Source organism: Carcharodon carcharias, chromosome 1 (genome assembly GCF_017639515.1).
Source record: "Carcharodon carcharias isolate sCarCar2 chromosome 1, sCarCar2.pri, whole genome shotgun sequence".
Classification (NCBI taxonomy): domain Eukaryota; kingdom Metazoa; phylum Chordata; class Chondrichthyes; order Lamniformes; family Lamnidae; genus Carcharodon; species Carcharodon carcharias.
The window spans coordinates 139,821,265-139,835,489 of NC_054467.1; the positions used below are offsets into that span (position 1 = coordinate 139,821,265).

A 14,225-nucleotide genomic window follows, 5' to 3' on the forward strand; every position below is an offset into this window, starting at 1 on the left:
AAAGGTACTAATTTTGGCATTTGTTCAGAAAGTAACATTGAATGGTAATCAATAATGGACATGGATTTGCTTAGATTGAGTCTTAAGCTAATCGAGAAATGTCAGGATTTCAATTAGAATTTTTAAATAGTTAGATAAAGTGTATTAACTTAAATATTCAATTGGAGTAGAACTACAGTGATTGCTTTGTATATTTGTACTGGTGTGAGAATTGAGTACAAAAATCTGACTCTCCATTTACTGTCTTGAGGGAGTACTGCTCTGTCTGAGGTATCGTCCTTTAGATGAGATGTTAAACCAAGACCTCAGTTCCCTGCTTGGGGCATGTAAAAGATTTAATGGCACGGTTTTGAAGAAGAACAGAGGGGTTATCCCGGTGTTCTGACCAATATTTATCTCTTAATCAACATCACAAAAAAACAGATTATCTGGTTATAACACTGCTGTTTGTAGGAGTTTGCTATGTGCAAAATTGGCTGCCATGTTTCCTATATTGCAACAGAACTACACTTCAAAAAGAAAAGTACTTCATTGGCTATAAAGTGCTTTGAGACATCTGGTGAAAGGCAGCATAGAAATGCAAGTCTATCTTTCTTTTTATTGTGAGGTCAGACTGTCAAGGGTATATATATATAATATATATAACTTCTTTACCTAATTTATTTGTAACCTTTTTACAGTACTTCCTCAATCTTCTTTTCTAGACACAACTCTCCTGCAGGAACTTTCTCAGGGAAAAGTATCGGAAGAGAAACTCAAAACACTGGCCCAGAAACAAGCAGAGGAACTGATGCATGCCATTAGATGTAAGTTTAAAAGAATACAGAAAGTGAAATCAGAGTTAGTACCTCTAGGGACATTATCTGTGAATCACTTTAATAAAAGCTGACACAGTGTTACATGGTGTTACAATCCCTGCAGAGGCAGATAACTTTTAAAAGATTTGAATTCTTAGTGACTGACTCAAATGATCACACAACACGATTTCACATTTCAAAACATTTCATGTTGTAAAAATCTAACTGTAACAAAAAATCTAAAATCTAAAAATCAACACTGACAGCTTATTGGCAACTAATATACTAAACTACAGAAAAAAATAATGCCTTAACCTCCAAAAATCTTACCCCATGTTAATATGTTACACCGCACTCTTTGCAGAGTTGTGGTTTTTACAGGAACCAGATTAAAGTTACTCCCAGCTTCTAACAGGTTAATTTCTCCACATTTTGCTGAGTTGCAATGACCGATGTCCAGCGAAAGTCATTTCCCCTCAGTCTCCTGAGAATCCCCAAACCAGCTTCCAGCAGCAAGACGCAGTCTGGCAACTCCTTCTCCCAGGACACAGGGCAAATTTTCCGGTGTCCTTAAATCTCCACAGATGTTGTTTCTTTGAACGGAGAACAAGCTGCCACCAGCATTCTGCCTAGTGGCTAACAGCAAGCAGCCTTCTTGTGTGCAGTTCACAGCAGCTGCTGTTTTTCGGTCTCTATCTCTGGGGCACTGTGCCTGTGTCCTGTAAGTCTGGCAGCAGTAAGGCCAGGTATCATTTCCATTGTCTCCAGATGTTAAAAAAAATGGCACCTTGCTTTCATTGAGGCTTAACCTGGAAACCTGTAACCATACCGAACAAATCACATGGGATAGGATTTTTACCTCGTCAGCAGGTCTGGGAGCGGTCATGAAGCCGTGCTCTGCCCACGATCGGGCCCCCACGTCGATTTCACGCTGGCTGACCAATTAGCAGCCAGCCAGTGTGAAAGGCACGCTGCAACACTGAGCACCGCCATTTGGGGGCAGGGAAACGGGAGGAGGGCGAGCGTGGAAGTTTGCGCATGCATGCGAGTGTGCACATTGAAAGCTGCCTCAATGAGCTGCCTCAGGGAGCTGAATTTTTTAAAAATGCAAATAAAGATATTACAGATATAAAAAACATATCCTCTCAAGTGACTCTGTCACATGAGCAGGGACATGTTATAAATTATATTTAATTCCTGCTGGAAACCTCATCCACCTGTGGATGAGGTTTCATAAAAAATGCAAAGGCCGCCTGGTCAATTTGCCAGTCTGCCAACCATATGATTGGACGGGCAGCAAAAAATTACATTCAATTGTGACTTTAATGGCCTTAATAGGCCAATTAATTGTCAGCGGACGCACTGCTGACACCCACATGCATCTGCTGACTGAAATATCATGTGAGTGTGCAATGTCGTCGGGACGCTTGCCTGACATCATCACGCGTCATTTTACGCTCAAGCCAGTTGGGCAGCCCCCCTGCCCGCTCAGCGAAAAATCCTGCCCATGACCTTATCACCAGGCAGACTAGTAGGAGGTCACATCTCCCTCTCCACTACATTCTACCTTGAATTAAAAGAGACAATTTAAAACACAACTGTCATAACATCTAGTGGCCATAATAGTGGGAAGAATTAATTTTTGTTCTTTTGTTTGGTGCATTAGAATCTAATGAGGTGAGACTGAATCCTTTTGACAGTCACAAAAGACTTAATACTGTAGAAAGCCTAGAGGAGTATAAAAAGTACAGGTGTGAAGTAAAAATGGAAATTCGGAAAGCAAACAGAGGATACAGAAAAATATTGGCGGGTAAAATCAAAGAAAATCCTCAGATGTTTTACCAGTACATTAAGAGCAAGGGAATAACTTAGGAAAAGGTAGGGCCTATTAGAGATGTACATGGTAACTTGTGGGTTGATGCAGAAGGTGTGGGCAGGATTCTCGATGAGTACTTTGTCTCTGTCTTCATTAAGGAGAGGGATCATGCAGACATTCTAGATAAGGAGGAAGAGTATGAAATATTAGATACAATAAGCATCATGAGAGAGGAAGCACTGGAGGTACTGGCATCCTTAAAGGTGGATAAACCACCAGGGCCGGATGGATTGTATCCCAGGCTGTTGAAGGAAGCCAGGGAGGAAATAGCGGATGCTAATATGTTACACCGCACTCTCTGCAGAGTTGTGGTTTTTACAGGAACCAGACTGAAGTTACTCCCAGCTTCCAACAGGTTAATTTCTCCACACTTTGCTGAGTTGTAATGACCAACGTCCAGCAAAAGTCATTTCCCATCAGTCTCCTGAGAATCCCCGAACCAACTTCCGGCAGCAAGGCGCACACTGGCAACTCCTTCTCCCAGGACACAGGGCGAATTTTCCGGTGTCCTCAAATCTCCACAGATGTTGTCTCTTTGCCCGGAGAACAAGCTCCCACCAGCATTATGCCTAAAGGATTCTGCCTAGCAAAATAGCGGATGCTGAGGATCATTTTCCAAATCTCGCTAGATAAAGGCGTAGTCCCAGGGGATTGGAGATCTGCGAATGTTGTACCATTATTTAAAAAGGGTGTGAGGGATAGGTCAGAAAATTATAGGCCAATCAGTCTGGCTTTGGTGGTGGGCAAATTATTGGAAACAATTCTGAGAGGCAGGATAAACTGCACTTAGAAGGCACAGGTTGACCAGGGATAGACAGCATGGTTTTGTTAGGGGAAGATCGTGTCTTGCTAACTTAATAGAATTTTTTGAGGCAGTAACAAGGAGGATTGATGAAAGTAGTGTAGTAGATGTTGTCTACATGGATTTCAGCAAGGCATTTGACTGGTCAGAAAAGTGAGATCTCATGGGATAACAGGGGTGAGGTGGCAGGTTTGATCCAAAATTGGCTAAGTGACAGGAAACAAAGGGTAATGGTCGATGGATGTTTTTGCAAATGGAAAACAGTTTCCAATAGTGTTCCACAGGGCTCAGTGTTGGGGCTGTTACTATTTGTTGTATATATTAATGATTTAGACTTAAATGCAGGATGCATGATTGGAAAATTTGCAGGTGACACAATAATTGGCTATGTAGTTGATAGTGAAGAGGATAGCTGAATACTCCAGAATGATATCACTGTTTTGGTTGAGTGGTTGGAGAAGTAGCAAATGGAATTCAATCCGAAAAAGTGTGAGGTAATGCATTTGGAGAGGGCAAACAAAGCTAGAGGATACTCAATGAACAGCAAGTTACTGAGAGATAAAAACAAAAAAACTGCGGATGCTGGAAATCCAAAACAAAAACAGAATTACCTGGAAAAACTCAGCAGGTCTGGCAGCATCGGCGGAGAAGAAAAGAGTTGACGTTTCGAGTCCTCATGACCCTTCGACAGAACTTGAGTTTGAGTCCAAGAAATGCTGGTTAGGCCACAGCTGGAATTTTGTGTACAATTCTGGTCAACACTTTACAGGAAGGACATAATTGCTCTGGAGAGAGTGAAGAGATTTACAAGAATGTTGCCAGGGCTTGAAAATTGCAGCTATGAAGAGAGATTGTATAGGCTAGGGTTGTTTTTCTTAGAATAGAGGATTCTGAGGGGTGACTTAATTGAGATGTACAAAATTATGAGGGGCCTAGATAGGGTAGAGAGGAAAGACTTGTTTCTCCGAGCTGAGGGGTAAGTTACCGGGGGCATAGATTTAAGGTGATTGGTAGAAGGATTAGAGAGGACATGAGGAAAAACCTTTTCACCCAGAGGGTGGTGGGCATCTGGAATTCATTACATAAGTTGGTGGTTGAGGCTGAAATGCTCAACTCATTTAAAGGGTATCTGGATCTATATCTGAAGTGCTGTAACCTGCAGTGCTGGAAAGTGGGATTAAAATGAGCAGCTAGTTTCATTTTTCTCTTTTTGGCTGGTACAGACACGATGGGCTGAATGACCTCTTTCTGCACCGTAACCTTTCTATGGGCAGAATTTTCTCTTCGGTGTGCAGAGGCAGGCCCTGCACGCTGACACTTAAAATGACGCACGGTGACATTGGGCATGTGTCCCGACATCACCACACGTCATTCTGACCTTACATTTGGTGGGCACCCACCGGAGTTGACTGTGTACCCGCCAACCTGTCAAAAGCTTGTTAAGGCCATTAATAAACCAATTAACCAGATTGACAGGGCTGCCTGTGCAACCTTAAGGTTGGTGGGCAGGTGAAGAGCCCAGGTAGCCTTCGTATTTTTCATGAAAACTCATCCACGGGCGGGATGAGGTTTCATGAAGGGTTTATTAAATTAATAAATATTTTTTAAACACTTCATAAACATGTCCCAGCTCCTGTGACACTGTCACATGAGGGGACATGTGTAAATGATTTTTAACTTTATTTTGAAGTTTCAAATTGAACTTAACCTCCCTGAGGCAGCTCTGTGCCTCAGGGAGTTTTCTGCGCTCTTTCGTGTGCATGCGCGAAAGAGCGCAGGCCCCAACTCTCCCTGCTCCCCCCGATTGCACAAGTGGCGCCGAGCGCTACCTGGTATGCATCACACTGGGCGGGCCTTAATTGGCCCGCCTGCATAAAATGGTAACGCGCAGCCAATCGCAGGCGGTGATCGGTCCCGTGCCCACTCCTGACTGGCTCTATGGTTCTATGGTATTAAACCCAGAGAAGTGCACCCTTTACAAATATTTGTACTTTTGAAATTATTGCTGTTTATTTTAGTAAAATATTTCAAGCTAATAAATCTCATTTAGGAACAGAAGAAGGCCATTCAGCCCATCAAGCCTGCTCCACCATTCAATACAATCATTGCTGATCAAACACTTCAATGCCTTTTACCCACACTATCCACTTAACCCTTTACATTATTGTTAGTCAGAAATCTATCAATTTCTACCTTAAACATACTCAATGATTAAGCTTCCACGGGCCTCGGGGTAGAGAATTCCAAAGATTCACAACCCTCTGAGTAAAGAAATTTCTCCTCATCTCAGTCCTAAGTGGTTTCCCCCTTATTTTGGAATCGTGTCCCTTGGCTCTATACTCCCCAACCAGGGAAACATCTCAGCTACATCTAACCTGCGTATTCCTTTTTAGTATTTTGTAGGTTTCAATGAGATTACCTCTCATTCTTCGAAACTCTAGAGAATACAGGCCCAGTTTCCCTAATCTCTCTTCATAAGACAGTCCCGCCATCCCTGGAACAAACCTGGTGAACCTTTTTTGTACTCTTCCAATGGCAATAATATCCTTTCTGAGGTAAGGGGACCAAAACTGCATTTGTCATATCTCATGAGTAGTTCAGGACCTGAAGTGCAGGTTCTGACACCTACCATGATTTTGTATCTATAGGTAACAGCAATTTGTCTCCCTCTATAAAAGTAGTTTTACTGAGATGGCAAATTATGCTGACAAATGAGATTTTAAAATGTTACTATATATTATTGGTGGTTCGAGATGCAGCTTCATTGAAGAAAGTTTGCATTCCTCACAAATACATGGGGCAGAATTTTACTTTCCGCAGGCTGGCGCCCGACCTGATCAGGTGTAAAAGCGTGTGAGATGACATTGGGCGAGCACACTCACTCGATATTTCACTTGTTGGGCCTCTGTGGCAGTCGGAAGCGCACTCGCTGACAATTAAGCCCATTAACAGTGCAATTGAACGCGATTTTTCGTGGCCCGTCCAACCTTACGGTTGGCGGACAGGCAAATCGACCAGGCTGCCTTTATATTTTTGATGAAACCTCTTGCAAGGGTGGGGGGGATGAAATCTCTGTTAGGAAATAAAATAAAAACAAATATCTGGGGACTACATTTTTATGAGGTATGCTTTCAGGTGCCTGATTGTGCTGCATGGACATTTTTTGCAGCTTTTTTGTGCTTTATTTCATTATTTGCAGGTCTGCAGAGCTCCCTGAGGCAGCTGTCTGCCTTCAGGGAGCTCTCTTGAAGCGCTCACCTGTGCCATGGTGATGTCATCGCCCACCCTCTTCCGGTCCCCATCCTGGCAGTGCTGAGCTTTCCAGCACGCTTTTCATGCTGGGTGGTTGTTAATTGGCCAGCCAGCGTGAAATCGCGATCAGGGGCCATTTCCTGACCGCTCTCAGGCTCGCTGACACCTTACACCTGACAAGAGAAAAAAATCAGGCCATTATTTTGTAACATTTACTAGCAAGCTGTTCTGGGAAGTGCATGTGACAAGCACAGACTGTATGCTAAATTAAGGACATCAATAAGTGCCAGAAAAGTTTCTCACTACTTTAGAAAACCTACACAATGCCCAAGCAACTCCCACTCAAAGCCAGTTATTCTCATTTTACCTTACCCCCGCCAAAGTTGATTTGATATATTTTCTTGACGGTGTAAGTACCTATTTGTTTATACTTCCCTCCTCCTTTCCCTGATTCTTTTCATGATTATTTACATCACTTTTCCCTTCCTCCCCCATAACAGTGTTGGAATTGTAGTTCATGCTATGGCCATTTTGGGTGTAGCATTGCACCAAAGAGGTTTAACCCCCTGTTGAATATCCTTACTGTTTGGCTTCTGGGTCAAAAGTCACCACAAGGGTGATGCTGTTGATGTGGTTTATGTGGACTTCCAAAAGGGACTTGATAAAATGCCGCACAACAGACTTGTGAGCAAAGTTAGCGCTCACAGACTAAAAGGGACAGTAACAACATGGATTCGAACTAGCCTGAGTGACAGGAAACTAAGAGCAGGATTTTACGGTCCCACTGAAAGTTAGTGAATTTCTGAACTTCCCTGTGGCGAGTCCTCCTCTGACAGGGACGGAAAATCTGGCCAAAGAGCAGTGCTGAATAGTTATTTTTCAGATTGGACAAAGCTTTATAGTGGAGATCCCCAGGGATGTTAGGACCCCTACTCTTCCTGATATATATTAGTGACATAGAACTTGGTATACAGGGAACAATTTCAAAATTTATGAATGATACAAAACTTGGAAACATTGGTCAAGATTTTCCCCTTGGCAATTTGGGGGTGGGGCCCGCTCGCTGAGGGGAAAATGACACGGGATGATGTCGGGAGGAAACCCTGACGTCATCCCGGGCCATTTAAATTTTTAGGAAGGCGGGCGGACAGCGAAATCAGCTGTTCACCCGCCGACCTGTCAATGGTCAACTGAGGCCATTGACAGGCTAATTAAGGTAATTAAATACCTGCTCGTCCAACCTTAAGGCTGGCGGGCAGGCCAGGAGCCCCAGCGGGCTCCAGATAATTCACGAAACTTCATCCACTGGCGGGATGAAGTTTCATGTCCATTTTTTAAAAATGTAATAAATTTTAAGTGTTTATTATTAACATGTCCCATCTTGTGTGACATTGTCACATGAGGGGGACATGTTAATTTTAATATTTTTAGACTTTACTTACCTGTCACGAATCTCCCTGAGACAGGACTTTGCCTCAGGGAGCAGTGCACTCTTTCACGCGCATGCGCGAAACAGCGCTCATTAACAGATGGGGAATCCCTTCCCCCCCCGGAACAGGAAGCGCATAGTGCTTCCTGTTGGGAAGGCCACTGGGTGGGCTTTATTTGGCCCACCCACTCAAAATGGCAGTGGGCCCTGTTTCGGTGGCAGGGATCAGCTGTCTGCCCGCCGCCGAGCCATCCGAGGGCAAAATTCTGCCCATTGTGAACTGTGAAAAGGATGGGGTAGGACTACAAAAGAGCATATGGACCAGAATTTTCCCCACGTTGGGCGGACTCGGTGGGAGCAGGCAGGGGTGGTCGCCGAGCCAATCGCCACCCTCGATCAGCTCCGCGCTGCCATTTTATGCGGGTGGGCCAATTCAGAGTCAGGGCGAGTGCTCTTATGCGCATGTCACATGAGATGGGACATGGTTTTATATTTCAAAATTTTTTTTCATTTAATTCATAAAAGCTTTAGGAAACCTCATCCCACTCGTGGATGATGTTTCCTAAAAAAGGTGAAGGCCGTTTGGCCTTTTTGCCTGCCTGCCAACCTTAAGGTTGGACAGGCAGTGTTAACAATTACACTAATTAATTAGTTAATGGTCTTATTTGGCCTATCAGTTATCGGCGGGCATGTGCTGGAGTCGCCTGCGCGCCCGCCGAATGAAACATCATGAGACTGTGCGATGACATTGGGATGCATGCCCAACGTTATCGTGCGTCATTTTACGCGCTGATGTGTTGGGCCCGCCCCTGCACACCGACTGAAAAATCCAGGCCATGAAGTTAGTAGAATGGGCTTGGACATTCTACTGGCAGATGAAATTTCATGCAAAGAAGTGTGAAATGATTCACATTTGTGGAAGAATGCATAGACACAATATAAAATATAGGCTACAGTTCTAAAGGAGGTGCAGGAGCAGAAGGACCTGAGTATAGAGGTGCATAAATCATTGAAGGTGCCAGACATGTTGAGAGAGCGGTTAGTGAAGCATAGGGCATCCTGGACTTTATCAACAGGGTCATAGAGTACAAAAGCAAGGAAATTACTTTAAACCTGTATAAAATGCTGGTTCGGCCTCAACTCAATTATTGTGTCCATTTCTAACCACCACACATTAGAAAGGATGTGAAGGCTTTGGAGAGAGTGCAGAAAACATTCACAAGAAGGGTTCCAAGGTTGAGGAACTTCAGTTACATGGATCAATATCTGAGAAGGAAAAAAATTCAGGGTTACAGGGAAAAGGCAGGGGAGTGCACTAGGTCAATTGCGCCTTCAGAGGTTTAGCACACCACAATGGGCTGAATAGCCTCCCTCTGTGCCATGTCATAGGATTATAGAGCAGGTCAACACAGAAGGAGGCCAGTCAGCCCATTGAGTCCATGCCAGTTCAGCTTTAGAGGAATCCAGTCAGTCCCATTCTCCTGCTCTATCCCTGTAGTACTAGAAGTTTATTTCACTCAAGTGCCCATCCAATTTCCTATTGACATTAATCGTCTCCACTTCCACTATCCCAATGGGCATCAGGTTCCGAGTCATTGCCATTTGCTGTGTAAAAAAGTTCTTCCTTTCATCCTCCCTGCATCTCATGTCCAAAACCTTATATCTGTGCCCCCTAGTCCCTGTAACATCAGGCAATGGAAACAGCTTTTCCTTGCCTACCATATCTAAGCCTGTCATTATCTTGTACACTTGTATCAAAGCTCCCCTGAATCTCCTTTCTTCTAAGGAGAGCAACCCCAGCTTCAACTTGTTGCTAAAACCCCTCATTTTGTAAACATTCTGGTAAATCTCCTCTGCACCCTTTCAAAAATCCTCACGTCCTTCCTAAAGTGCAATGACCAGAACTGGATGCACTACTCTAGTGTGGTCTAACTAGAGCTTTATAAAGGTTCAGCATGACTTCCTGGCTTTTGTACTCAATGGCCAATTAAGGCCTGCCCATCGTGACATCTGGTGGGAAGCGTTATGCATTTCCTGTGTGGATGGAGGGGATTCCCCAAATTCGAGAGTACGCTCTTTCGCACATGCGCATGAAAGAGCGCGCATCTCCCTGAGGCTAATTGCTGCTTCAGGGGGATCGCTGAAAATTGTTCAAACATTAAAAATAGAAAAATAAAAAAATCCCTAACATGTCCCCCTCGTGACAATGTCACACGAGATGGGACATATTAGTAAATTTCACTGAAACTTTATTAAAGTTTTTTAAACCTTACATGAAACCTCATCCCGCCGGTGGATGAGGTTTCATGTTTTTTCAGAAGCCCGCTGGGGCTCCTGGCCTGCCCGCCAGCCTTAAGGTTGGACAGGCAGGTCCTTTAATTGTTTTAATTATCCTGTCAATGGCCTCAATTGGCCATTGACAGGTGGGTGGGCCCGCAGCTGATCTTGCTGAGCCGCTGCCTTCCTGAAAATTTAAATGGGACAGAATGACATTAGAGGTTCCCCCCGACGTCATCCCACGTCATTTGGCGCATCGGTGAGTTGGCCCTGCCCCCTGCTCGCCCGACGGCAAAATTCAGCCCAATGCCTCTGTTTATGACACCCAGGTTTCTTCACGCTTTGCCAACTGCTCTCTCAATATTGTTCTGTCAGCTTCAAGAATCTATGCACAAGAGCCCCCAGGTTCTTCTATCCCTGTGCGCTCTTAAAACTATGCCATTCAGTCAATATATCTCTCTCTATCCTTTCTGCCAAAATGCATCACCTGACACTTCTCTGTATTAAATTCCATCTGCCATGTGTCTTTCCATTCTGCTAAACTATTGATGACCCATTGCAGTCGATTGGTATCATCTTCATGATTTGCCATACTTCCAAGTTTGGTATCATCAGCAAATTTTACTCTTCCAATATCCAAGGGCAACATTTTCCCCCCCATCAAGGGGGATGTGCGGGAGCAGGCGCGGGCAGGCAGGATCCTGATCGGTGCCCCCGGTTGGGGGTGTGCGGCTATTGTATGTGGGCGAGCCAATTAAGGCCCGCCCAGCATGACATGTGCCAGGAAGTGCTATGCGCTCCCTGTGTGGGTGGGGGGGGTGTGGATTCTCTGAACCAGGAGTGTGCTCTTTCGCGCATGCGCGTGAAAGAGCACACAGATCTCCCTGAGGCAAAGTGCTGCTGGTAAATGTCCTCTGTGCGTCCCTATGTCACCCCCGTCATTTACATTCTCAGGTCAGCCAGTGTGCAGCCGACTCGGCTGCACGCCTGCTGAACTGTCAATAGCCTATTAAGGCCATTAAAAAACTAATTGAAACCATTAATGGGCCTGCCCGTCCAAGCTTAAGGTTGGTGGGCAGGCTGGGAGCCCTGACGGGCATTTGAAAAAGCATGAAACCTCATCCACGGGTGGGTTGAGGTTTCATGGGGGATTTTAAAATTTCAGAGTGTGTTAAAATAAAAGTTATGGACATGTCCCAACTCATGTGACCCTCTCAACTGCTCAATTCTTAACAAATTACATCCTATGTGATTGTGACAAAGGTAAATTTGGTAATAAGATGAATTTTGAGACTGGTTATCCAACATCCAGAACTGGATGAGCAGAAATCTCCTGCAGTTAAATATTTGGAAGACTGAAGTCATTGTCTTCAGTCCTCGCTCCAAACTTGATTCCCCAGCTACTGATTCCATCCCTGTCCCAGACAACTGCCTGAAACTAAACCAGTCTGTTCATGACCTTGGTCTCATGTTTGACTCTGAGACGACCTTCAACCACTTATCCGTGCTATCACTAAGACTGTCTATTTCCACCTCTGTAACATCGCCCAAGCTTGCCCTGCCTCAGCTCTCTGCTGCTGTAAACCTCATTCATGCCTTTATTACCTCTAGAATTGACTATTGCAATGCCATCCTGCCTGGTCTCATACATTCTACCCTCTGTAAACTTGGTGTGCGGTATTTTGATTTCCAAAAGGTGTTTGATGAAGTGCCCTATCAAAGATTACTATACAAATTAAGAGCTCATGGTGTAGGGGGTAATACGTTAGCATGGATATAGGATTGATTAGCTAACAGGAAGCAAAGAGTCGGGATAAATGGGCCATTTTTGGGTTAGCAAGCTGTTACTAGTGGAGTACCACAGGGACCTGTGCTGGAGCTTCAATTATTTACAATCTATGTCAGTGACTTGGGTGAAGGGACCATATGTATGGTGGCTAAATTTGCTGAGGAAAGTAGGTTGTCAAGAGGACATAACAAGTCTACAAATGGATTTAGGTAGGTTAAGTGAGTGGACAAAAATTTGGCAAATGGAGTATAATGTGGAAAAATGTGAACTCGTCCGCTTTGGCAGGAAGAATAGAAAAGCAGCGTATTATTTGAATGGAGAGAGACTTCAGAATTCTACAGCATATAGGGATCTGGGTGTCCTGGTACATAAATCACAAAAAGTTGGTATGCGGGTGCAGCAGTGATTAGAAAGGCAAATGAAATCTTATCATTTATTGCAAGGGGAATCAAGAATGAAAACTAGGTAAGTATTGCTGCAGTTGTATAGGGCCTTAATTAGACCGCATGTGGAGAACTCTGTACAGTTTTGCCCTCCTTACTTAAGAAAGGATATAATTGCGTTAGATGCAGTTCAGAGGAGGTTCATTCATCTGATTCCTGGGATGAAAGGGTTATCTTCTGAGGAAAGGTTGAGCTTATATCTATTGGAGTTTAGAATTGACGGGTGGATGCTGAGATGTTCCTCCTTATGAGGGAGTCTAGAACTAGGAGACACAGTTTTAGAATAAGAGGTCTTCTATTTAAGACTGGGGAGGAGAATTTTTTTCTCTCAGAGGGTAATTAGTCGCTGAAATTCTCTTCTCCAGAGAGCAGTGGAGACTAGGTCATTGAATATTTTCAAGGCTGAGTTAGATAGATTTTTGATCGACAAGGCAGTCTAGGGTCATGGGGGGACAGACAGGGATGCGGAGTTGAGGCCACAACCAGATCTGCCATGATCATATTGAATGGTGGAGCAGGCTAAAGGGGCCAAATAGCCTACCCTGCTCCTAATTCTTGTTTTTGTGTAAGTTTTTAGTCATCTCCCTTAACATTGCTTGATGTGATTTGGTCCAAGTTTGCTTTAAAAAATTCCTATTAAGTGTCCTGGGACCTTTTATTGTATTAAAGGTGCTATAGAAATAAAATTACTGTTGTGTGTACATGTGGGAATCCAGTCACTGCTACAGATGAGACCAGTTAAACAAAGATAAAAACAAAAAAACTGGGATGCTGGAAATCCAGAACAAAAACAGAATTACCTGGAAAAACTCAGCAGGTCTGGCAGCATCGGCGGAGAAGAAAAGAGTTGACATTTCGAGTCCTCATGACCCTTCGACAGAACTTGAGTTCGAGTCCAAGAAAGAGCTGAAATATAAGCTGGTTTAAGGTGTGTGTGTGGGGGGCGGAGAGATAGAGAGACAGAGAGGTGGAGGGGGGGGGGGGTGTGGTTGTAGGGACAATCTATCACTGCTTGTTTGTCCCTACAACCACACCCCCCCCCCTCCACCTCTCTGTCTCTCTATCTCTCCGCCCCCCACACACACACCTTAAACCAGCTTATATTTCAGCTCTTTCTTGGACTCGAACTCAAGTTCTGTCGAAGGGTCATGAGGACTCGAAACGTCAACTCTTTTCTTCTCCGCCGATGCTGCCAGACCTGCTGGGTTTTTCCAGGTAATTCTGTTTTTGTTCCAGTTAAACAGAGACTGTTTTGCGGAAAACTGCACTTAAGTAGTGGCCATCTGTAACCTAGGAGATGAGAGATCTAACCAGTAGATCCTTGGAAGGAGCTGGCGGTGAAGAAATTCAGGGCTTTGGTAACCTTGAAGGCCACTGGCACTGCATGCCACTTGGTTGATTGAAAAGGACATCTTCTTATCGGACGCTACAGCTGTCAGCAGGAGCTTGATGTGAAAGTCTAAGCCCTGAGGCACTGTTGCTCAGTCATGTTGAGAAAACTCATCCCCAGAACAGGGTATCCAGACAGAGGGTATCATCTTCTTCAAGTTGAAACTCCGT

At 44.3% G+C, this 14,225-nt stretch overlaps 1 protein-coding gene across 1 annotated transcript in view; it reads left to right on the forward strand.

Moving 5' to 3' along the window:
• Positions 1-14,225, forward strand: part of LOC121275380 (putative methyltransferase NSUN7) — a 156,981-nt gene that overhangs the window by 69,046 nt on the left and 73,710 nt on the right. The window contains exon 8 of the mRNA XM_041182918.1: positions 705-806. Coding sequence (XP_041038852.1) covers positions 705-806 — 102 coding nt within the window. The remainder of the gene's footprint in view (positions 1-704; positions 807-14,225) is intronic.